Here is a 24,713-nt window from a genome sequence, read left to right as displayed (position 1 = left end):
AAAACATGGGCTTGCAGTGTGATGTATTTTTGAATCTGAATTTTGTTAATGCCTATTTTGAACATCTGAACACTGACTGCATTTAAGTCAGACACTGGGTTGTGCCGCACTGCCTGACAGATGCTGTACATTACACAGAAACACAAGGTTTATAAAATATATTTTAATACATTTGCTTAGTCAATTGAGGTACAAGGAAAATTGAGCTTTTGGTTGTTCATTCCAAGCAGAATAACGTACAGTCAGGTTGAGTTTGATTTGCGTACTTATGAGTATTAATTGCCAATTAAAAAACTTCACCTTTTAAAGGAGATGTTGTAAATATGAGACACATGCATTGGAGCAGTTTGGTAAGAATCATCTGCATTACAACTAGCTGAACCAAATGTGACATCCTGCTATGACCAATTTATTCTGTAATAAGTACAACACATCACTTCAAATGTGTACCTTAATCACCACCAAACTTGGAGCATTTTCAACCTAAACAAGTTCAGTAATGTTACCTTCAGTTAATCTGAATCATGTAGAATAGATTAGTACACACAAACATTGTTCAAGAATAAGCAGATATCCCCTCCTCAAATTGCAATTTTTGGTAACTTGTTTTACTTCTAAGTAAATTTTTAGAAGCATTTTTCTGACTGTTAGTCAGGATTAGTGTGAGGGCTGGGTTTGACAGTAATCTGAGTCCTGCATTCTCCAGTGGGGAGCAGAATCAAAATTGTTTGGAATGGGAAGAGGAGGACTGAGTCAGTGAGCGTAATTTAGGAGTCTGAAGAGATTGGAGTGGTTCTCTCAGGTGATGATTGACATCTCTTCTTTGTCTCTGCTCTCAGATAGGGAACTGACGACTGCCCCCAGGAATTGGCGGAAAGCTGTGCGCACTAGTTCTGGATCATCTTCTAGGTTCGAATGGATCAAAGTCAATTTGTTCAGTTGCTGGGCTAGTAAGAAAATATAATGTTAGGAGTACATACTTTATGATCTTTGGCTCCTGCCCTGCTGCCCATTGGCACTTTGCTGACCATAATGACATCAGGTTTGACATCATGCCCTCTATGGCCTATTCATAAAACACAGTAAGAAGTCTTACAACACCAGGTTAAAGTCCAACAGGTTTACTTGGGAGCAAACACCACTAGCTTTCAGAATGCTGTTCCTTCGTCAGGTGAGTGGGGAGGGCATATAAAGACACTCAGTTTACAGAATACTGATTAGAACGTGAGTCTTTACAGCTAATCAAGGTGCAGACAGTGTGGGTGGAGATAGCATTAAGTTAAAGAGATCTGTATTGTCTCCAGACAGAACAGTTAGTGAGATTTTGCAAGCCCAGGCAAGTCATAGGGGGTTACAAATAGTGTGACGTGAACCCAAGATCCCGGTTGAGGCCATCCTCGTTGTGAGGAACTTGGCTATCAGTCTCTGCTTGGCGACTCTTGTGCTGTCGTGTGTCGTGAAGGCCGCCTTGGAGAATGCTTACTTGAATATCAGAGGCTGAATGCCCGTGACTGCTGATGTGTTCGCCAACAGGAAGAGAACAGTCTTGCCAAGTTCAATCACCAAGTTCCGCACACATGAGGATGGCCTCGACTGGGATCTTGGGAGATGGAGTTTAATTTCGATAAATACAAGGTAATGCATTTTGGTATGAATCAGTTACTCAGTTAATAGGGCATAGGGGAGAGTTATAGAACAGAGAGATCTAGGGGTGCATGTTCATAGCTCCTTGAAAATGGAGTCACAGGTGTTCAGAATGGTGAAGGCATTCAGCATGCTTGGTTTCATTGGTCAGAACGTTTGAGTACAGGAGTTGTGATGTTTTGTTGAAGTTGTACAAGACATTGGTATGGCCACACTTGGAAAACTGTGTACAGTTCTGGTCACGCAATTATAGAAAAGATATTATTAAACTAGAAAGATTGCAGAAAAGATTTACTAGGATGCTACCGGGACTTGAAGGATTGAGTTATAAGGAGGCTACGTAAACAAACTTTTTTCCTCTGGCGCATAGAAGGGTGATCTTATAGAAGTTTACAAAATAACATAGGGCACAGATCAGCTAAGTAGTCAATATCTTTTCCCAAAGGTAGGGGAGTCCATAACTAGATTAAAGTGAGAGGGGAGAAATACAAAAGTGTCCAGAGGGGCAATTTTTTCACACAGGGTGGTGAGTGTCTGGAAGAGGTAGTAGTAGAGGTGGATATAATTTTGTCTTTTAAAAAGCATTTAGACAGTTACACGGGTACGATGAGTATAGAGGGATATGGGCTAATGCAGGCAATTGGGATTAGCTTAGGGGTTTAAAACAAGGGCAGTGCGGACAAGTTGGGCCATAGGGCCTGTTTCCATGCTATAAACCTCTATGACTCTAAGTGAGAGAGCTAAGTGATTCCACAGCCAATGGATTAGATTTAAGCTCTGCAGTCCTGCTGCATCCAGGAGGTTCCACAAATATCCCCATCCTCAATGATAGAGGAACCCACCACATCAGTTCAAAAGATAACGCTGAAGCATTCACAACAATCTTCAGCCAGAAGTGTTGAGTAGATGATCCATCTTGGCCTCCTCCAGAGGTTCGCAGCATCACAGATGCCAGATTTCAGTCAATTTAATTCACTCCATGTGGTATCAAGAAACAGCTGAAGACACTGGATGCTTGGGTGCTGACAATATTCCAGCAATAGTACTGAAAACTCCAGATCTTGCCAAGCTGCTCCAGTATAGCCAAACACTGGCATCCAACAAGGAATGCTCCCAGTTATGTCTTGTACACACAAAGCAGGTCAAATCCAACCTGGCCAATTACCGCCCCATCAGTCTGCTCTTGATCAGTAAAGTGATGGAAGGGGTTATCAACAGTGCTATCAAGTGGCACTTACTCTGCATAATGTGCTCACTGATGCTCAGTTTGTGTTCCGCTAGGGTCGCATAGCCCCTGAACTCATTGCAGCCTTGATTCAAACGTGGACAAAAGAATTTAACTTCAGAGAGCAAATGCCCTTAATATCAAGGCCACATTTGACCAAGTATGGCATCAAGGAACCCTAGCAAAACTGGAGTCCATGGAGATCAGGGGAAACTCTCTACTGGTTGGATTCATGCCTAGCACAAAGGGAGATGGTTGTGGTCATTGGTGGTCAGTCATCTCAGCTATAGGACATCACTGCAGAGGTTCCTCAGGGTAGTGTCCTGGGCCCATTTTCAGCTGCTTCACCAATATCCTTCATTCTCTAAGGTCAGAAGCAGTGATGTTCAGCACCATCTACAACTCCTCAGATATAAAGCAGTTTATGTCCAAATGCAGCAAGACCTGGACAATATCCAGGCTTGGGCTGACAAATGGCAAGTAACATTGTGCCTCACAAATGCCAGGTAATGACCATCTCCAACAAGAGAAAATCTAACCATTGTCCAAGTAAGAAAGATTTTAAAAGGCTTGTAAATATTATGTCTAGAGACATTTGGATGTACTCGTACAAGGAACAGAGTTAGTACGCAGGAATAACTAACAGCTGGGAAGGCAAATGGCATGCTGGTGTTTATTGCCAGGGGATTATGTTTTTGGTTGTCCCTCAATTCAAAGATGAATCTACTCTGGGTTGTGAGTTTCTGTGATAGGTTTTCTTGTGAATGAACAGGCCAATTCTTGAACCCCAGATCTGTGTACAGATGGATCTGAATGCAGGATTTATTTCCTTTCCTTCCCTCCTGCAACTCTGCCCCATCATTAAAACATTGGGACTCAAAGCATGATGCAGCTTTGACAGTTTGTCACCATTTTGAACAGTTGTCAGCAAAGTTCCTCCCTGACATTCAGGTCAATGCAACCCCACCTGAAGAATTTTCAGAGAACTACAGAATCGCTACAGTGCAGAAAACATTCAGCCCATCAAGTCGGCACTGACTCTGAAAAAGCATCCTGGGTGCCTGGCAGTGTGAGGCTGCAGTGTTAACCACTTTGCCACCCTTGCAGAACAGGACCTTGCAGGAGTACAGAGAAGGTTCACCAGGCTGATACCGGAGATGAGGGGGTTAGCTTAGGAGGAGAGACTGAGTAAATTGGGCCTGTATTCATTGGAGTTTAGAAGGCTGAGGGAGGATTTTATAGAGACATATAAGATAATGAAAGGGCTAGGTAGGGTAGAGGTACAGAGATTCTTTCCACTTAGAAAGGAAACCAGAACTAGAAGGCACAGCCTCAAAATAAGGAGGGGGGGGGTGGTGCTCAGTTTAGAACAGAGTTGAGGAGGAACTTCTTCTCTCAGAGAGTAGTAAATCTCTGGAATGCCCATTGAAATGGTGGAGGCTACCTCGTTGAATATATTTAAGTCACGGGTAGATAGATTTCTGATCGATAAGGGAATTAATGGTTATGGGGAGCAGGCGGGTAAGTGGAATTGATCCACTTCAGATCAGCCATGATCTTATTGAATGGCAGGAAAGGCTCAAAGGGCTAGATGGCCTACTCCTGCTCCTGTTTCTTACGTTCTTATGAGAGACAGTTTTGTCCACCAGATACATTGTCCAGTCCACCAAAAGTTGATTCCGTGGGAGTTTTTGTTTGTGGAACTGGCTTCAAGAAAGACACAAGTATTTGTTCAATGGTCCTCCCATTGAATGTGGAGAATGCAGTGGCGATATTGTTTAAGGAATTTTTATAGTGCTCTATGTGTTGTTGATACACTGTTCAGGTCTCACTTACAGCAGTGCAGAAACGTGATGATAACAACTGTCTTGCAGGGTCCAAGGCATGTCGAAGGCTGAGCTGGTATCTTCTGATCAATGGTTGCCTTTAAGAGAAGGTATTGAAAGTGCTCAAGGTATTCCAGAGTCTCTTCTTCACTGTGCGTGGGAAGTGGAATATTCAGCAGAGCTGACCAGGATGTAGGTTGATATATGAATTTTGTTTAGGTAACATTCAAGCATAGATGGAGTTAGTAGAATTGAAGATATTGCAAATATGGCACAGGGGATGCAATAACACTGCTGTCATCCACAAACTGGAGATCATGTACATCTGTGGTGGTTACTTTAGTTTTGGCATGGAAGCAACTGAAGTGAAAGAATTTTCCTCCACCCAGACAGTATTTAATACTGACACCAGAGGATAGTTGAACTTTGATGAGCTGAACAGCTAATGTCAGGTAGATTGTGAGTAGTAAGGAGCTTGCTTGAACCCAATCCAAATTCTGGTGTCTGTTTTAGATTATCCACACAGGACACTTACAGTCATATCATCAAGAACCCATTGCCAGACTGGGATGAAGTTTCTTGGACAACAAACTTGTTGGAGCACAATCCATAATCCTCAAACGCTTTGTTCAGGATCAATGAATGCAATGACGTGTTCCTGGTGTTGGGTTTCGACATTCTCTGATTCATCTACCATGTCACAGATCCCTTTGGAATGTCTAAAGCCACACTCTGGTGCTGTAAGGATTTCCTCATCCAAACGAATTAGGCAAGTCAGGAGAATAGATTTTCCTGGCTGCTGCGGAGGGCCAGCACAAACACAATAGACGAATGGCCTTCTTCTGTGCTGTAGCTATTCAATGATTTTGTGTGCCTATATGAGCTTTCTAAAGGTCCCAAAGATATTAAAGAGCAAAGACTTGAAGAAATTCAAGAAATTATTAATTTTGGGAATTCTGACAGTGCTGCTGTATTGTCAATTGTAGTTTATTAAATGATTGTTGTGGTGGTTGTTCCTTTAAGGGAACACAACAGAAGAGGGTAATCTGGTATGAGGGACCAATTGAGACAGAGTGGGTAGTTACCATAGAGGGTGGAGTCCACTCTTTTAGGCAGAAGCTACCCAGACAGCATGTAGAAGAAATATATGGACTGGGGCAACCAGGAGCTGTTGGCCTGTACAATTCTTGTTAATAAATACCCTTCGAGTTCCTGACCAAATCTGTAGCGTGCATCATTTCACTGGCAATGAGGATAAGATTGGATTATGGCGATACTGCCTGTGGCTGAGAAGTGCGAAAGGTCAGCTTTTGAGATATTGCCAGATTCTGAGGGACAGATGCAGAGCAAACCTGGACTGGCCGGTATAGACAAAAGTTTAGAAATATATAGAAAAAGAGAGAAAATAACACTCAGAAGCGAGAGCTGTGCCTTTGAGCTTAAGGGAAATAGAACTTGGGTTGAGGAAATGCAGAGTTGCTGCAGGTTTTCTTTTGAAAGATAAAACACAGAAAGCAATGTTTTAAGTGAAGAAGAAAAAATGGCCCTGGGAGCTGGCAGCTGGAAGTGGTGTTGTTTCAAATTTAGAGGGAAGGAATTTGGATAGGAGGCAAAGAATTTTTGTTTTTATTCTATTTCAATCCAATCAAGTCCAATCCAGAGTCCCAACAAGTTGAGACATTCCTGATCCAAGCTGACAAGACAGGGCTCTCATCTCCTGTCTTGGGCTTGATCTACATGATCCAAGCTGATTGGAGCGGGCATAGCTCCTTCTCCAAGGCTTGATCTCATTTGCATCTTAGCCAAAAGGCTGAGATGTCACTTTAAAAAATTGCTTCAAACGAAGCTGAAATGTAACCTAATGTCTGCAACCAAGCACAGCAGGTCGATACTACACTTGATCTTAGCCAAAAGGCCAAGAAGCAAAGAATTGCTGCAGGTGAACAAGTTCAAAAGCTAAAAATAAAAATGAAGGAAGCAGTCCTGTAGCTTTAAAAGTAAAATAAATAGAAAAAGCCCAAATGAGGCAGCCTATACCTGCCTTGTTAAAATTGTTGTTAAAATGTACCCGCAGAGGGAAGCCAACTGTATCTGTGGAATGGATAAAGATTACTACACAAGTCTTAAAGCGGCAATGCACTTAAAAGCTGCAAAGACAAGAAAAGTCATGGACAGGAAAATTGGAGAAGACCTCAGAAGGAAAATCTCAAAAAAGGTCAATATGCAATGAAGACTGCAAGAAAGACCCCATAAGGAGGGCACGGAAGGGCAACAAATGACCAAATGAAGGACTTGAAAATTGCAGAATGGAAACAAGTTAACACTACATTGGAGACAAACCCCGAACAACAGCGAAGCTAAATAGGGTTTAGCTGAAGTTAAAACAGGTAGAAATTAAGATTCCGTTTGTGAAATGTATATGTCCAGTAAGACAGTGGTGGATTCACGTCAGAACAAATGCTGAAATTAAAGATTCCAAAACAAGTTAGAAACCATTGAACATAAAAAGGCATCAGCAAGAAGAATTAAAGCTCTAGAGAAGATTCATTATAATAACAATACCCATTACTGTAGTTCCTGTTAATGTGAAAGTACCTCAGACTACAGAATTACACCATTCTACAGGAAACAGAAAAACTCCTCAAAGACCCTACTTATAATCGTCCAAATCATGTGTATGATATTTAGTTAGAATTTTGGCTTGAGTAACTTAATTTTGAAGAACTGTATAAAAGAGTTTAAGGGGGTGGGATGTGGTGATTATCCGTTAAGGGCAACACAGCAGAAGAGGGTCACCTGGCTTGGGGGACCAACTGGAACTTACCAATTGGTAATCACCCCAGGGGGAGTTCTCTCTTAGGCAGAAGACAATCTGAAGGTATCTAGTGGACATGTAGGGACAGGGACAATGGTGGGCTGCTCTAGAGCAACCTCTGTTGGGGGGGGGAGGGGGGTGAGGGAGAGCTGCCAGTCTTTTTCCTTGTTTATAAATCCCCATTATGTTCCTGATGAAGTCTGTAGCGTGCATCATTATAAAGCAACAGTTTGCATCTGAAGTTTAAGGAAAAAGCTAAAAAGTAAAATTATATGAAAATTATGACAATTTCCCAATTCCCAATGAAATCATTGCCACTTTGCTCCCATCAGAGCTTGTTTGATTATTAGTTGGATTGAATTGGAAAACATTCGCCCATGGCTTGTTATCAAGAGTAATATGGCTGCTTCCTCACTTACCCAGGCTAGGCCGCCCTCTGCCAGCTGCTGAGTTTGGCTTGTGGTGAGCGATGAGAAGACACTGAGAGTCGTGTAATCGCTGCTGCTGTACGAAGGAGGAATAGAGCGTCTCAATCTCCTTCAGCTGGCTGGGCACATCCATGTTAAACACAATTACAACCCCATTGGAGTCCTTCATTAAAGCTGGCCAACAGGCCTCAAATCTTCACAGAGGGGGAAAAAACGTAGTAAACAGAAGAGCACACAGAATGTCAAATGTTAAGGTCAGCTCACTATCCAAGTATATCTCCAGCTGAAATTTAACAATTTTAAACAATTAATAATCTTATTTTCAGAATAGCTGAAGAATTGCTGTGTGGTTTAGTTTTTTTAAAGATCTGTTCACCGAGTTCTCATTCCTATCACCTCATTCATTTTGTGAAATACATAGAAGATACACACACAAACAAGCCATTTAGCCCCTCAACTCTTGCTGATGTTTAAGTTCCATAAAGGCTGCCTCGTATATTACTTCAGATCAATGCTATTCCCCACAATCCTCCACCCAGGGAATGGAGGAGGCAAAAATTATAGAAACATTTAATTGGAGGCCAGATAATCACAAATCGGTCAAAGGAAAAAGGATTGTGTCAACAGTTAGATGAAGAAGCAAGAGGCCCAAGTTGAGCACAAAAATCAACATGAACTGGTTGAGCCAAATGACTTGTATCTGTGTTGTACATCCTTCATGAATCCATATATTGGAGCAAACAAGTTCCATATTATTAGTGCTCGCTGGGTCAAGAGATTTTGTTCAAATTCTTTTCTGGATTTGTTGATGACCACCATACATCTCTGGCCTCTTAATTTTGGGCTCCCCCAGAAATGAAGACATCAGATCCCTTCATAAGATTGCTGGTGACAAAAAGCTAGGTGGGAATGCAGGGTGTGAGGAGAACACAAAATGGTTGCAAAGAGATACAGACAGTTTAAGTGAGTGAGCAATAAGGCAGCAGGTGAAGCAGAATGAGGGGAAGTGTGAAGTTCATCACTTTGGTCGTAAGAATGGAAAAACAAACCATTTTATAAAAAGGTGCAAAACTGTAAATCCTCACTAAATGGATATGTTGTCAGCTTGGGCATGCTTGTGCAAGGAATACAATGTTAATATGTAGGTACAGCAAGCAATTGACAAAACAAATGGAATGTTGGCCTTTATTGCAAGTAGAGTACACAAAGTTTTGCTATAATTGTACTGGGCTTTGGTGAGATCCCATTTGTGTAGTTTTGTTCTCCATATTTAAGGAAGGATATATTCACATTGAAGAACATTCACTCAACCAGTCTGTGGGATGAGAGAGATGACAGCAAATTGTGATATACCCTCTGGAGTTTAGAAGAATGAGAGGTAATCTTATTTAAACGTATATATTGTGAAGAAATTAGGCAGGGTAGATACTAAGTGGTAATTTCCCCTGGCTAGAACATGAGACCCAGGATATCCAGTGCCATGATAAGAGACCTAGGACTGAGGTGCAGAGATATTTCTTCACTAAAAGGGTTGTGAATTTTTGGGTTTCTCTACCCCAGAGGATTGTAGATGCTCCATCACTAAATCTCAGGGAATCAAGTCATATAGGGAGTGTGCAGGAAAAAGGGATTGAGATGAAAGATCAGCTGTTGCCCATACTGGGTTTTGTCTTTCATTCTCAGAACAAATCATCACTAACTGGGAAATGTAATCATCCTATTATCTTACTTCTGATCACCGGAGCAGTCCCACAGTTCCACTTCACACCCAATACTTTTCCCATTGGCATTCACATTTGGACATTCGTACTCCAGGATCCTAGAAGATGAGATGACTTTTGTTTAGCATTAATATATAAAACATGGTAAAATACAAAAAACACAAATCATGCAATACATTCATCAGAACATACCACTCCTTTTCTGTTTTATTACAATTATTTATTCTTTCATGTGGATTACTGGTAAAGCACATCTCTAACTGCCCTTCAGAAGGTGGTGGTGAGCTGTCTTCTTGAACTGTTGCAGTGTGGTGTAGGTACACCCAGAGTGCTGTTGGAGGGATGGGGGTGGAAAGGATTTTGGCCCAATGACAGTGAAGCAACAGAATGGTAATTGGGGCTTGAAGAGAACTTGTAGTTGGTGATGTTCTCATGCTGCTCTTGTCCTTCTTTATGGTAGAGATTGCGGGTTTGGAAAGTGCTGTCGAAGGAACCTTGGTGAGGTGCTCTAGTGCATCCTGTAGATGGTATACATGGTTGGCAATGATCGTTGGTGTGGTGTGGAAGTTCAAATGCTCAGATTAAAAATTCAATGCCTTCTCCTTAACAGCTGGTGAGAATGTTATTAGTTGCAGAGCTTCAAGGGACTCTGCTTGCTATTTCAGACTAATCTTCACTCGCATGGGCCCCATAACATTCTGTTTTTTGACTTTCACTAGAGGGTGAGCAAGATCAGATTTTTTTCATCACAAATACCAAAGGTGAGATATTGGGATATGCAATGCAAATGAAGGATTAGCAGAACTCAATTTTTCATCGAATGAGAAAGGACAAAAAGCCAGGATTTAATTGGTAAACATGTACATCAATGAAGGATGCAAAAAATTGCTTGTTCCTGATCTGCTCTAAATGACTTAATTACTAACTTGTTTTTCTGTAATGTCAGAACATCTTGCAGGACAGCTGCATGCTGTGATTCTCCTTGTGCACAAGTCATTAAAGGTCTCACACTGGATGCATGGTGTCTAGCGCTGTTTGTGCAAGAGTCAAATAAGAGTGTCTAAAGTTGCTGATACCCAGCATCTCTGATAGTTCAAGATGGTGGATGGGGTGCCAATTAAGTAGCTGCTTTACTCTGGAAGATAGAAGTGTTGTTGGAGCTGCACTCATTTAAAGTTGCTTTATGGTTAAAGAATACTAGCAAGCATTGCATTACATTTTGACCAGATAGCAATGTTGAGAAAAGTGATGGAGTGCTCCCAGTGCTTGTAAACATCAGAGAATCCTGAAATAACCCTTGGCTGGAGCTCCCAGGTCACAGGTAATGTTTACCTAAATCAAAAATTTAGTTGCTAGGAGACTCACCTTCACTGTTAGCATTTTGAAAGGTGTAATCCTGCAAGATACAGTATGTGTCCACAGGCAAAAACAGAGGCCACTGTCACCTCATAGTCCATTAAGGCAGAACTAGAATGACTGGATAATCGATGGCTCAAAGAGAAGGACAAAGAAGTAGATTTACAGCCAGACAGGACACGAAAATGCCTTCCTCTTTTGAAAGGAACAATCCCTAGGATGCTCATTCACAGCTGAACTTACAGCTGAGAAAGCCAGAATTCATTACTCCATGTCCAGGGACCATTCTATATTACTTATATTTCAACATCTCACAATTACTGTAAATCAGTAATGTAAGAATAATATTATTAGTTGTAATAAACACAAAATACTGTGACACTGGAACCTGAAACAAAAACAGAAAAATTCTGGAAAATCTCAAGTCTGACAGCATCCGTGGAGAGAGTGTAGAGCCAATGTTGAGTCTAGATGACCCTCCGTCAGAGCTCTGATGAAGGGTCACCTAGACTCAAAACACTGGCTCTACTCTCTCTCCATAGATGCTGTCAGACCTGCTGAGATTTTCCTGCATTTTTGTGTGTGTGTTGTTATTAGCCTGTTTCTTGAAACCACTCATGGAATTATTGTTGTAAGAACAACAACTGTTTATTGGGCTTTACTATCTTAAACGTGCTTTAAAAAGACAAATTATTCACTCTCGCACAAACAGCGCTAGACACCATGCATCCAATATGAGGCCTTTAGTGACTTGTGCACAAGAAGAATCACCATGCAGCTGTCCTCATGTTACAGAAAAACAACTTAATAATTATAGTTTTTTTTCCCCCTTCACCAAGTTGCTTTATTTACACCATATATCTGTATACAGCCAGCTCTCCAGTTGCTCCCTGCTGAATGCAGGCTGGGAGACTGACACACCTGCTTTAAATAAGGAGCATGAGCTCCTTGATTTAATCATCAATTAGGACTCATCAAGTAGTTCTTTTCATGTGCCCAATGAGTAAAACAAACTCAAAGCAAATCAGGAACAAACAATTTTTCACATCCTTCATTGACAATAAAAACCTTTAAATGATCTTGTCTGGAGTAAAAGGTTTGAGTAACAGATTTTAAAATAACAAATGTTAGGATTTGTTTCCAACAGGAAGAGGAACCAAAAATAAGGAGGGGAAGAAATAACTTGTAAACTAAGATAGGTAGAAGGAGTTGGTAGTTGCCCCTTAAGACAGAGCATAACCATACTGAATGCAATACGAAAGAAGTCATGTATAGCTCTAGGAGAGAAAGCAGAGCAGCTTGATCAACTGACCAAGAAAAGTGAATAAATGATAAAAAGTAGAAAGCTTTTGTGTCTGTCATCTGCAACATTTAAAAAGCAACTTGAGATTGATTGCAACCTTGGCAAAAGGTTGAAACAAAATTTAGAAATGAAAACAATTCTACCAAAAGAAACATCGATTGTCTTCAGTAATGAGGCAGCTCCCATAAACGATCAGGATTGAAGTGAAGATTGTCGAGAGTAGGTCATTTCCACAATTCAGCAAAACATGGTCACGGAGTCATTGAGGTTTACAGCACGGAAACAGGTCCTTCAGTCCAACTTGTCCATCTGCCTATTTTTTTAAATGCTTAAGCTAATCCCAATTGCCCACATCTGGCCCATGTCCCTCTATACCCATCTTAACTATCGAAATGCTTTTTAAAAGACAAAATTATACCAACCTCTACCACCACCTCTGGCAGCTTGTTCTAGACACTCACCACCCTCAGGAAAAATTGCCCCTCTGGACTTTTGTATCTCTCCCATCTCACCTTAAACCTATGTCCTCTAGTTTTAAACTCCCCTACCTTTGGGAAAAGATATTGACTATCTAGCTGATCTATGTCCCTCATTATTTTATAGGCCTGTATAAGATCACCTCTCAACCTCTTACACTCCAGCGAAAAAGTCCCAGACTATCCAGCCTCTTCCTATAACATCAAGTCCTGGTAGCAGCCTAGTAAATCTTTTCTGCACTCTTTCTAGTTTAATAATATCCTTTCTATAATAGGATGACCAGAACTGCACACAGTATTCTAAGTGTGGCCTTATCAATGTCTTGTACAACTTCAACAAGATGTCCCAACTCCTGTATTCAGTGTTCTGACTGATGAAACCAAGCATGCTGAATGTCTTCTTCCCCTCTCTGTCCACCTGTGACTCCACTTTAAAGGAGCTATGAACATGTACCCCTAGATCTCTTTGTTCTGTAACTCTCCCCAACATGTACCCCTAGATCTCTTTGTTCTGTAACTCTCCCCAACCATTAACTGAGTAAGTCCTGCCCTGGTTCAATCTACCAAAATGCATTACCTCGCATTTGTCTAAATTAAACTCCATTTGTCATTCGTCAGTCCACTGGCCCAACTGATTGAGATCTTGTTGCAATCGGAGATAACTTTCTTCACTGTCCACTATGCCACCAATCTTGGTGTCATCTGCAAACCATGCCTCCAGTTTGAAAAACAACCCTCTACAACCACCCTCTGGCTTTAGTCAAGAAGCCAATTTTGTATCCATTTAGATACCCCACCCTGGACTCCGTGAGTTTTAACCTTATGCAACAACCTACCATATGGTACCTTGTCAAATGCCTTGCTAAAGTCCATGTAAACAATATCAATTGCACTGCCCTCATCTACCTTCTTGGTTACCCCTTCAAAAAACTCAATCAAATTTGTGAGACATGATTTTTCATTCACAAAGCCATGCTGAATGTCCCTAATCAGTCCTTGTATCTCTAAATGCCTGTAGATCCCGTCTTTCAAAATACCTTCCAATAACGTACCCACCACAGATGTAAGGCTCACGGGCCTGTAGTTCCCAGGCTTTTCCCTGCAGCCCTTTCTCATCAAAGGCACAACATTTGCCACTCTCCAATCTTCAGGCACCTCACCTGTGATTATCAATGATTCAAGTGTCTCGGATAGGGAGGACACAGTTTCCTCCCTAGCCTCCCACAATGTCCTGGGATACACTTCCTCAGGTCCGGTGATTTATCTACCTTCATGTGCTTTAAGACTTCCAGCACCTCCGCCTCTGTACTACGTACACTCCTCAAGACATCACTATTTATTTCCCCAAGTTCCCTAACATCCATCAAGTCTCAGCTCAATGCTGCAGTTCATCAACTTCTGCATTCAATAGTTATTCTGCACTTCTGTTAAAGCACTCTGCAAATTGTTTTTAGGTTTACAGACTTGATGCTTGGTTGATGGTGGGGTTGTCTGTGTGAGCGCTGTTTCTGTTTTTCATTCTCACAAAACCAGTCTTGGTACTTATACTTACTGTATCCAAGGAAAACTACTAAAGTTTGGATGATTATATCACAGAGCCATTTTAGTTTGTCTTCTACATCACTCAAGGAGTGGGGGTGATCTTTCGAGTCTACATCACTCAAGGAAGATCGATCAGATTGCAGAGTGGAGTCACGTTAAGGCTATGGAAAGGTTCTTGAGGAGTTTAATATGGAGCTTTGGCCATGCCTGACAGGTTAATTGAAGATGTTTTGGCTGCAGCGTCAGACCGAGCTTGGTGCAGATCAGGCCAGCAGTCAGTCCCTCAAATAGTACAAGTTATCGTGATGCCAGTGATTTCCTGCTGCGTGAAGAGCACATTGCCAAATAGGTACCAGTGTTTAGATCACAGGTATTACCAGATTGTCTTGTTTGTTCCTGGATGGAACTGATTGGCTTTTTTCTTTACAAACATCATGACATCTGGAGACAGGCGAACATCATCACCATCTTCAAGCCAGCAAACTGGTTACTCATCCAGCTGGTCAGCTCGAGGTCCACCGCTCAGCTACATTTTACTTAAACTCCTCCTGGTCAGCTCTATCCTTTGGTGAAGCTCAACAAGAACAGCACAGTGGCACGGTGGTTAGCACTGCTGCCTCACAGCATCAGGGACCTGGGTTTGATTCCCAGCTCGGGTCACTGTCTGTGTGGAGTTGCATGTTCTCCCTGTGCCTGCATGGGTTTTCAGTAGGTGCTTCGAAAGATGTGTTGGTTAGGTGGATTGGCCATGCTAAATTCTTCCTTAGTGTAGCCAAACAGGTGCCAGAGTGTGGCATCAAGTGCCTTTTCACAGTAACTTCATTGCAGTGTTAATGTAAGCCTATTTGTGATGCTAATAAATAAATCTTACAAACTTTACATCTCTAAAGAGCACATCTTGTTTCAGACCTGACTGGAGCAGTGCTGACCAAGTGCTCATGCTTGTCAATTACGAACTGATTTCCTAATAGATAGTCAAGGCGGTTGCATTCAATGTGACAACGTGTGCCATTACAAACTTCTCTTGAAAGCTGCCAGTCCTTTCCACGCCAGGCTACAGTGTGCTCTTTCTTCAATGCTTAGCACTCAAAGGAATAGGGTCTCACTTGGAGACTAAATAAACTCTTCAAGGACCCCAAATAACTGACATTCCCAACACCCCCCCTCCCTTCCCAACCCCCGCTGGAAAACCGAGGGTGGGGTTAGTACAGGCATGCCTGAGCTTGGCTTGAAATTCACAAAACATTCACAGCAGTGACCATCAGATGGCAGCCTTAATCTCTGGTGGATTTTCTCTCCCTTGTCCATAGTGTGATTAATTACTGTAATCTGTTTGCCATTTGTGCTATGAGTAGCTAACATCCGCATCCTCCAGGTGGATGTAGCTCAGTCAGCGAGCTATTTTGAGGAACAAAGATTTGTAATAAAATGGGAAATATATGCTGGCAACTTGATCTTAACTGTAATTTTGAGAGATCGTTTCAACTAAGTTGTATTTGTAGGTGTTAGGAATAAAATATAGCTTTCAACTATATTTTGTATCTGTGTGTTGAGAAAGATGAAACTGGGTTTGGATTCATTTTAGAGGTTGTGTGAAATGGAGCTAAGAAGTTGCTACTCTGTTTGTATAACCTGCATTTTTAATTAAGCTTTTGTTGCAAAGTTGAGTTTGTGAAGTGGAAATTGGCCATTGGTAAAGATGTAAAAATACTACAGAAAAAAACATTGCACTGTCCCTTTAAAAACTTTGTTTCAGTGCTTGGAGGTTTAAGATGCAAAGTACATATAGAGTCCAAGCTGAATCATTTGAATCAAAAGGTCAAGCAGTGGTCTTGACAAGACAGCCTGTGTTTTTTTAATGTTGCCCAATTTAAAGCAAACACTCAGCTACCACAAACCTATAAGATTTGAATTTGATGTTGACAACATCAGACCAATACTATTGCAGGAAAATTGATAGGACATCACAGGTATAAAGAAAAAGAGTGCAGGGGGAAGAAAACAGGAGGAGAACAACTGAAGAACTGCCACCTCTCAAGCCTTGTGAGGGAGAGCAGTTCTCAATTCTGCCAGCTTCAGATATATCTTAAGGGAATACACCATCTAACTAGTGAAAGGAACCAAATCAAAAAGAACTTGCAGACAGAGGAATCAACAGAAGACCGCCAAAGATTTCTGAAAGCCACTAAACCTGATTGTATATTTTGAGAGTGACTGAAATCTATTATTATATTTCTTTGGTTAATGAATTATGTTGTATTTATTTGAGCAGCATTCCATTAGAATCTTATTTTGTTTGGTAAGTTACTTGCTTAGTTAAAGTTCCCCGTTGGTTAAATAAACAATTGTTAACTGTTCATTTTAAAGTGAGTGTCAGATATTTCTGTTAGGTGACCACTAAACCCCACTGAAGCCCCACGGGCGGCACGGTAGTGCAGTGGTTAGCACTACTGCTTCACAGCTCCAGGGTCCTGGGTTTGATTCCCGGCTCGGGTCAGTGTCTGTGTGGAGTTTGCACGTTCTCCTTGTGTCTGCGTGGGTTTCCTCCCACAATCCAAAGATGTGCGGGTTAGGTTGATTGGCCATGCTAAGAAATTGCCCCTTAGTGTCCAGGGATGCATAGGTTAGTGGGATTAGTGGGTAGGATACGTAGGGATATTGGGGTAGGGCGTGGGTGGGATTGTGTTCAGTGCAGACTCAATGGGCTGAAGGGCCTCTTTCTGCACTGTAGGGTTCTATCATTCTATGATAAGAACAGTTCACACTTTCCCACACACTTAACAGATTATGAGGAGATGTATTCCTCTTTGGGGGATTCGCTGTTACTTCTCAAAAAGGGGATCAACCCTCCACATCATAACACTTTACAAACCTCGAAGTGAAGAGCTGTTACCAAGGAGGTTAGTAGTTTTGGGAAGTTAAAATACAAATAAGGTAGAAAAAACTGTGCTATTGGATAGCAGCAAGGATCCTGAGAAACAGGGAGAAACAGAAAGCAGTTTTAGTTCAGTTGGCCTGTGGATACCACTTGCTGAATCAGAAAGACTTAAAACCAGGAAGTGGAACAGAAAGGGGGTCCCAAGAAGATCTTCTGGTCAAAGGAAACGAATGGGAATCTGAAAAAAGTCCTGTTAAGAGTGAGGAACAGATGAAAAAAGCTGAGTTAAAAGGCAGAGTCGCGGAGAGCAGACTTGGAACAAAGTGGACTTGCCAGAAGATCTGAGGAGATAGCCAAAGGTTGGTGATTCCTTGACGCAGTGAGCTCCTCATTGGCACAGCCAAGAAAGGATATGTGAAAGGTTTCGCCTAAATGCACGTGGAGATTCAGGTGAAAGGAACACAAGAAGAAGCAGTGGAAACCCTGGAGGGGGGACACAGTAGCACAGTGGTTAGCACTGCTGTTTCACAGCTCCAGGGACCTGGGTTCGATTCCTGGCTTGGGTCACTGTTGGAGTTTGCACATTCATCTCGTGTCTGCGTGGGTTTCCTCCAGGTGCTCCGGTTTCCTCCCACAGTCCAAAGATGTGCTGGTTAGGTTGATTGGCCAGGCTAAAACTGCTCCTTAGTGTCCTGAGATGTGTAGGTTAGAGGGATTAGTGGGTAAATATGTAGGGATATGGGGATAGGGCCTGGACGGGATTGTGGTCAGTGTAGACTCGATGGGCCGAATGGCCTCTTTCTGTACTGTAGGGTTTCTATGATTCTCTATGAATTCTTGTTAAGATGTCAAGGTGAAAGTGCATTTGGGACAAGTTCTTCAAGTTGAAATTGGAAACCTCATGTGAAAGACTTAGTTTCCATGAGAGCAATTGGCTCACAGTGTGACGAAAGTCTGCGGGAACTTGATGAATGATCCATAGTATCTTGTTCTGGGTGGTACCTGTTACTTGGTTTCAAAGTGTGGTGTGTTCCACCACAGGCAGCCTATTGGTTCATATGGGCTTTACTTACTGTGGACATTAGAATACAAGATTGATTTTGTAACTTGTGTTATCCTAATCAATCTGTAAAGATATAGGTGAGGTAAAGGAGTAGTATACTAATATTTTCTTGTTTAATAAATGTTTTATTCCTGTGACTCTTTAGTAGCTGCCCTCCTTGTTCCTGAACAAAAAAAATAAAAGTTACGGTCTGTCAAGTCAGGTTCCACCCTGGGATCTGATTTGTCCAGTAGTAACATCCAGTTGGGACTGTAATAGGTTGTACAAGGGACTGTAATAGGTTGTACAACAAATTAATTTCAATAATTGTATGTTGAGGAAGAGTGAATCTGAAACTAGCTTATCACTTAAAACAGGTTTATTTCTAAAATAGCAAAGTCACAGACTCACCCAGTTCCTCCCAGACACTCCGAGTGAACTGGTTTAGATAACTCTGAGCGATTCCCTGATCCTCCCCAAGTAGGGACAGCTGTGATTAATTACCAATTTACATATACGTTTCGGTACAACACAAATTCAACATTAACACATGTGTTTTAAATAAGATGATAAAGTACTCACATACCTGACACCTTGTGTTGGGCTATAGTCACCACCAATGGCTTCAGATGCATCTGATAGAAAATTTGCCAGAACAGTTTTTCCACTCTGTCAATGACAAATTTGGGGTTGTGCATAAAAATACAACACACATATAATCCAACAGGAATGTATGTGGATGACTGCATCGTCATGATTTTAACAAAAACCTGACTGAGGGTTGATCATAGAATCCCTACAGAGGACAGCCATTTGGCCCATCGAGTCTGCACCAACAACAATCCTACCTAGGCCTTATCCCGTAACCCAACATATTTACCCTGCTAATCCCACTGACACTAAGGGGCAATTTAGCACGGCCAATCAACCTAATGTGCACGTCTTTGAACTGTGGGAGGAAACTGAAGCACCTGGAGGAAACCCACACAGAAGTGGGAAGAATGTGCAAACTCCACACAGTTACCCAAGGCTGGAATTGAACATAGATCCCTGGTGTTATGAGGCAGTAGTGCTAACCACTGTGCCATAACGGCAGTTAATGAACTCTCTGTGCCTGGCTGTACCCTCCATCATTTTTTTCTGTTCAGGTCATCATAGTGGTGGTGGGGTTCTTATCACCCTGTCCCTCTGCTCCTTTGGCTCTTTTCTCCTGCTTTGAACATCTCATCTTGTTCCATCCCACTCATCTCTCTTCCAAAATTTTCAACACTAGTGCTTTCCTTCCTCAGCCTTTATCTCCTTTGCCAAATCTATGGCCCACTGCACTATCAAAATCCCAACAGTCTAGCCTTTGTTCAGCAACATTTCAACAGATACAGATTCACTAAAATACACCCTCTACAACTTTGAATTTTAACAATTAGAAAATCACTATTCGCTACATACATCCTCTAGAACAATTAGAAAATCACAGTTCACCACAGCCACAACAGCTTTAACAATTAGAAAACCACGATGCAATCAGGCAGAGTCAAAATGGTTTTGTGAAAGGGAAGTCATGTTTGACAAATTTATTAGAGTTTATTATCTGACGATGTAAACAAGCAGGCTGATTAAAGGGGAACGTAGATCCAATGTATTTAGATTTCCAAAATGCATTCAACAAGATACCACATAAAAGTACAAGAGTTAATGAGGTTGTGGTAGGTTAGCATTGGTATGGATGGAGGACTGGATGGCACGGTAGCACAGTGGTTAGCACTACTGCTTCACAGCTCCAGGGACCTGGGTTCGATTCCTGGCTCAGGTCACTGTCTGTGTGGAGTTTGCACATTCTCCTCATGTCTGTGTGGATTTCCTCCCACAGTCCAAAGATGTGCAGGTTAGATTGATTGGCCGTGCTAAAATTACCCCTTAGTGTCCTGGGATGTGTAGGTTAGAGGGGTTAGTGGGTGAATGTGTGGGGATAGGGCCTGGGTGGGACCATGGTTGATGCAGACTCGATGGGCCGAAGGGTCTGTTTCTGCACTGTAGGGTTCTATGTTCTAATAGGAAGCAGAAAGTCGGGGTAAATTGCTCATTTTCAGATTTACAATCTATAACTTGTGGAGTGATGCAGGATTAATGAGTTGAAGGGGCCTGTTGTATTTTCTGCTGTTTGTTCTTACTGTTATTGATAAACACCAGTGCACTAACCACACATAGGGATGGTTAACACAAAAGTACCTCTTAAGGATTTGAGAAATTGGTACAGTTTTACAGTCGGAGAACCTGTACACATGTTGGACTTAGGAGGTCCTCAGAAGTCTGATTCATAATTTGCTGCAGCAGTTCCCTCTGGTGATGTGCACAGAAAACATAACCACATTTCTTAAACAGACCACACCAGCACCAAGTGTGTTGTCATCACATTTACTGAAGGAAGGCAAATTGTGGGAAGGGTACAACTAGCAAACAGTGGTATGTAGATTGGTGAAGCAAGCTAGCAAAAATATGAGAGTTAAGCAAAAGGGAAAAAGAATAAACTTTCCCTCCATTTCCACCCTGTTTACAGCTTTCAACCTGACACACTGCATCAAACTGAGGCAAAATTCATATTTCCAGCTCAAAATCCCAAGCTCGGACCATAGTGACAGAGAAGTGTGTGTGTGACAGGAGTGAACACACTGCAATCTCTGTCTCACACTGGAGCCCCAATGGACAGCGTGGCCCAGAAGCCGTCACTGAGTTCCCAGAGAGCAGCCACGGCCCCTCCTCAGCCATGCCCCTCTCACCCAGGCTTCTGCCTCTGCCCCCCCCCAACTCTCCCCCCAACCAGGCTCTCTCTCTCTCCCCCCATTCCCCCCCCAACCCCCAAGATACTCTCTCTCTCCCCCACCGTTCTCTCTCTCCCCTCCCTCCCTCTCCCATCCCCACACCCTTTCTCCCCTCCCTGCTCCCTCTCTCTCCTGTCCCCACACCCCCTCTCCCCTCCCTGCTCCCTCTCTCTTCTGTTCCCACACCCCCTCTCCCCTCCCTACTCCCTCTCACACTCTCTCTCACCGCTCCTCCTCTCCCTGCTCCCTCCCACTTCTCCCTGCTCCCTCCCACTTCTCTCTCCCCACTCCCCCTCTCTCTCCCCTCCCCCTCTCTCTCCCCTCCCCCTCACTCTCCCCCTCACTCCCCCCTCTCCCCCTCACTCCCCCCTCCCCCCTCTCTTCCCCCCCTCTCTCTCCGCGCTCCCCCTCCCTCTCCCCACTCCACTCTCTCCCCGCTCCCCCTCCCCTCTCTCTCCCCTCCCCCTCACTCTCCCCTCTCCCCCTCACTCCCCCCTCTCTTCCCCCCCTCTCTCTCCGCGCTCCCCCTCCCTCTCCCCACTCCACTCTCTCCCCGCTCCCCCTCCCCTCTCCCCGCACCCCTCTCTCCCCTCTCCCCGCACCCCTCTCTCCCCCTCCCCGCTCCACTCTCTCCCCCCTCTCCCCCTCCCTCTCCCCGCTCCCCCTCCCTGTCCCCGCTCCCCCTCACTCTCCCCGCTCCACTCTCTCCCCCCTCCCCCTCTCTCTCCCCCTCCCCGCTCCCCCTCTCTCTCCCCACTCCCCCTCCCCTCTCCCCACTCCCCTCCCCTCTCCCCACTCCCCTCCCCTCTCCCCACTCCCCTCCCCTCTCCCCACTCCCCCCTCCTCTCCCCACTCCCCCCTCTCCCCCTCACTCTCCCCGCTCCACTCTCTCCCCCCTCCCCCTCTCTCTCCCCCTCCCCGCTCCCCCTCTCTCTCCCCCTCCCCGCTCCCCCTCTCTCTCCCCGCTCCCCCTCCCTCTCCCCGCTCCCCCTCCCTCTCCCCACTCCCTCCTCTCCCCCTCCCTGTCCCCGCTCCCCCTCACTCTCCCCGCTCCACTCTCTCCCCCTCCCCCTCTCTCTCCCTGCTCCCCCTCTTCCTCCCTGCTCTCCCTCCCCTCTCTCCCCCCATCTCCCCACTCCCCCTCTCTCTCCCGTTCTCTCTTCCTCCTCCCTCCACTCTTTCCCTCGCTCCACCCCCCTTCTCCACCTCCTTTACCCCCCCATTCTCTCCCGTCATTACCCACCCCCAACCCCCCCATCTCTCCTCCCTATCTCTCCCCCTCGATCTTTTCCCCCGCTGTCCCCCCCCCAAGTCTGTCCCCCGATCTCTCCCCCTCCCCCCCGATCTCTCCCCCCTCCCCCCCGATCTCTCCCCCCTCCCCCCCCGATCTCTCCCCCCTCCCCCCCCGATCTCTCCCCCCTCCCCCCCGATCTCTCCCCCCGATGTCTCCCCGCCCCCCCCACGATCTCTCCCATTCCCCCCTCGGTCTCTCCCCCCCTCCCCCGGTCACCACCCCTCCCATGTACTCTCCGCCCCCCCCCCGGTACCTCTTTCGGTCCCACCACCACCAGTTTGATATTGAACATTCTCGGTCGCCACCGTTACCATGGCCACCCGCCTGCCGGATTGTGGGAAATCGACCCAAACCCCGCCCCTCGCGCTAACCCCCCCGCCCCCCTGACCCAAACCCCGCCCCCTCGCGACAAACCTCCATCCCTTACCTAAACCCCGCCCCTCGCACTAACTCCCCCGCCCCCTTACCCAAACCCCGCCCCTCGCGCTAACCCCCCCGCCCCCTGACCCAAACCCCGCCCCCTCGTGACAAACCTCCATCCCTTACCTAAACCCCGCCCCTCGAGACAAACCCCGCCCCTTGATCTAAACCCCGCCCCCTCTGGACAAACCCCACCCCCTGAGCCGAACCCACATGCTGTGTTATGTATTTAAGGGTTAGTATGATTGCACAAAGAGCCGGTCACATGATTTGATGGTGATTGTTAGGGTGTTTCACAATATGCCATTTAATTTCATTTTACACCCTGTACCGCCAAGACCTTTGAGAATAACCCTGTTGTTAGTTTGAATCTACACGTGCAAGCAACATCTTTGTCTTTTGTTGCAACTCACAACCTCTAACAGAGTTCAGACATTACAAAATGGAATTGGCAATAAGTCGGGATCTTGTTTCATCGAGATCCTTGCAAAAGTAGAAAAAAAGCGTTTTAATATTAGACCCCTAGCAGTATCTAGCAAATGCTGTATGTTTGAAAAAATATCAAATCAATGGACTCAAGGGTAAAAAGGGGAGTACTATGAAGATAGTAAAAAGAAAAAAAACAGAGCAGTCTTCAAGTTGTTAGTTCTTGCAATAGGAATGGCAGGGTCAATTGGTATCCTTGGGTCCTTTCAATTAAGAAATTAAATCATGAAGTTCCTCTACAGAGAGTTTACAGTATTTTGTAGGAGCAAATAAAATTGCAAGTGAGTTGCTCATATCAGCCTTTCTCAGTACAATACCAAGTAAAACCTTCAACTTGCTTCAGAGCTTGGTTTGACCAGCAAAGACGGAAACCAAAACTTAAAATGACTTGACAAAGATCCTTGAAAAGCGTTACTTTCCAAAGCTATTTATCATCGTGGAAGGGCTCAGGTTCCATTGAAGGAATCAAATGGAAGGTAAAAGCATTGCACAGATTGTGGATTGTGAGGTGGGACGGTGGTTAGCCCTGCTGCCTCATAGCTCTGGGGACCTGGTTTTGATTGCAGGCTTAGATCACTATCTGTGTGGAGTTTGCACATTCTCCCTGTGTCTGCGTGGGTTTCCTCCAGGTGCACCAGTTTCCTGAAGGGTGGAAGTCTGCTGTTTTTTGAAGGGCTGAAACAGAGACTCTCTGATGCTTTGGAAAGCTGTCCTGTCTTCAAAGTATTCCGAGTCACAGCAGTATTTGACTGCAGCCTCATAAGGAAAGTAGCTGATCCCAGTATCAAGTGAGCAATAATCTGTGCTGTGTTAAACCTGTGAAAAGGTTTTTTTGTTGTCTATAGGTTTTGGTTTTAACTGAAACATGGTAGAGATATTCGCTAATAGTTATACATTATAGTGATTATTTTGTTTATTTGTAATTGATAAACAATCTTTCTAATTTTATTGCCATACTTGTCAAGTATGCTCTCAAATAAACTTTAGTAAAAGCTCCCTACTGTTTCATTTGAATCACACCTGAAGTGAAACATTTCATACTTATCCTAGCCAAATTCAAGGGGCAAAACCTATGGTTCAGGTGGGCTTCATTAAACACTTTGGAGTTTCTGACCTGAGCCACACCAATGTGGAAGAGGCATGGTGGCACAGAGCGGCGCATTGCTGCCTCACATTGCCAGGGGCCAGGTTCAACCCCGACCTTGGGTGACTGTGTGAGTTTCTTCTGGATGCTTTGGTTTCCTCCCACAGTCCAAAGATGTGTAGGATATGTGGATTGGCCATGCCTGTTAGATATACAAGTTAGGGGGATTAATGAGGCAAATGTGTGGGGTTATGGGGTATGCCTGGATAAGGGTTGGTACAGACTCGATGGGCCAAAATGGCCTCCTTCTGCACTGTAGGGATTCTATGATCCTAAGAGCAAAGGGTTAAAACTGCG

General features: G+C 44.1%; 1 protein-coding gene and 1 non-coding gene across 2 annotated transcripts; both read right to left on the bottom strand.

The window, feature by feature from the left end:
• Positions 1-152: 152 nt before the first annotated feature.
• Positions 153-22,709, bottom strand: ift22 (intraflagellar transport 22 homolog (Chlamydomonas)). The gene is made up of 5 exons (XM_080210493.1): positions 22,620-22,709; positions 18,843-18,925; positions 9,668-9,757; positions 7,930-8,132; positions 153-947 (listed from the first exon to the last, which is right to left on the bottom strand). Exons 1-5 carry the CDS (start codon positions 22,656-22,658, stop codon positions 799-801), a joined length of 564 nt encoding a protein of 187 aa, XP_080066619.1. The 5' UTR covers positions 22,659-22,709; the 3' UTR covers positions 153-798.
• Positions 6,431-6,622, bottom strand: LOC145357661 (U2 spliceosomal RNA). The gene has a single exon (XR_013889350.1). It is a non-coding gene; the product is annotated as a U2 spliceosomal RNA (small nuclear RNA).
• Positions 22,710-24,713: the final 2,004 nt, after the last annotated feature.

The sequence above is a fragment of the Carcharhinus amblyrhynchos genome, chromosome 23, assembly GCF_965287045.1.
Source record: "Carcharhinus amblyrhynchos chromosome 23, sCarAmb.v2.hapA, whole genome shotgun sequence".
Classification (NCBI taxonomy): domain Eukaryota; kingdom Metazoa; phylum Chordata; class Chondrichthyes; order Carcharhiniformes; family Carcharhinidae; genus Carcharhinus; species Carcharhinus amblyrhynchos.
This window is presented reverse-complemented; position numbering and strand designations above follow the sequence as displayed.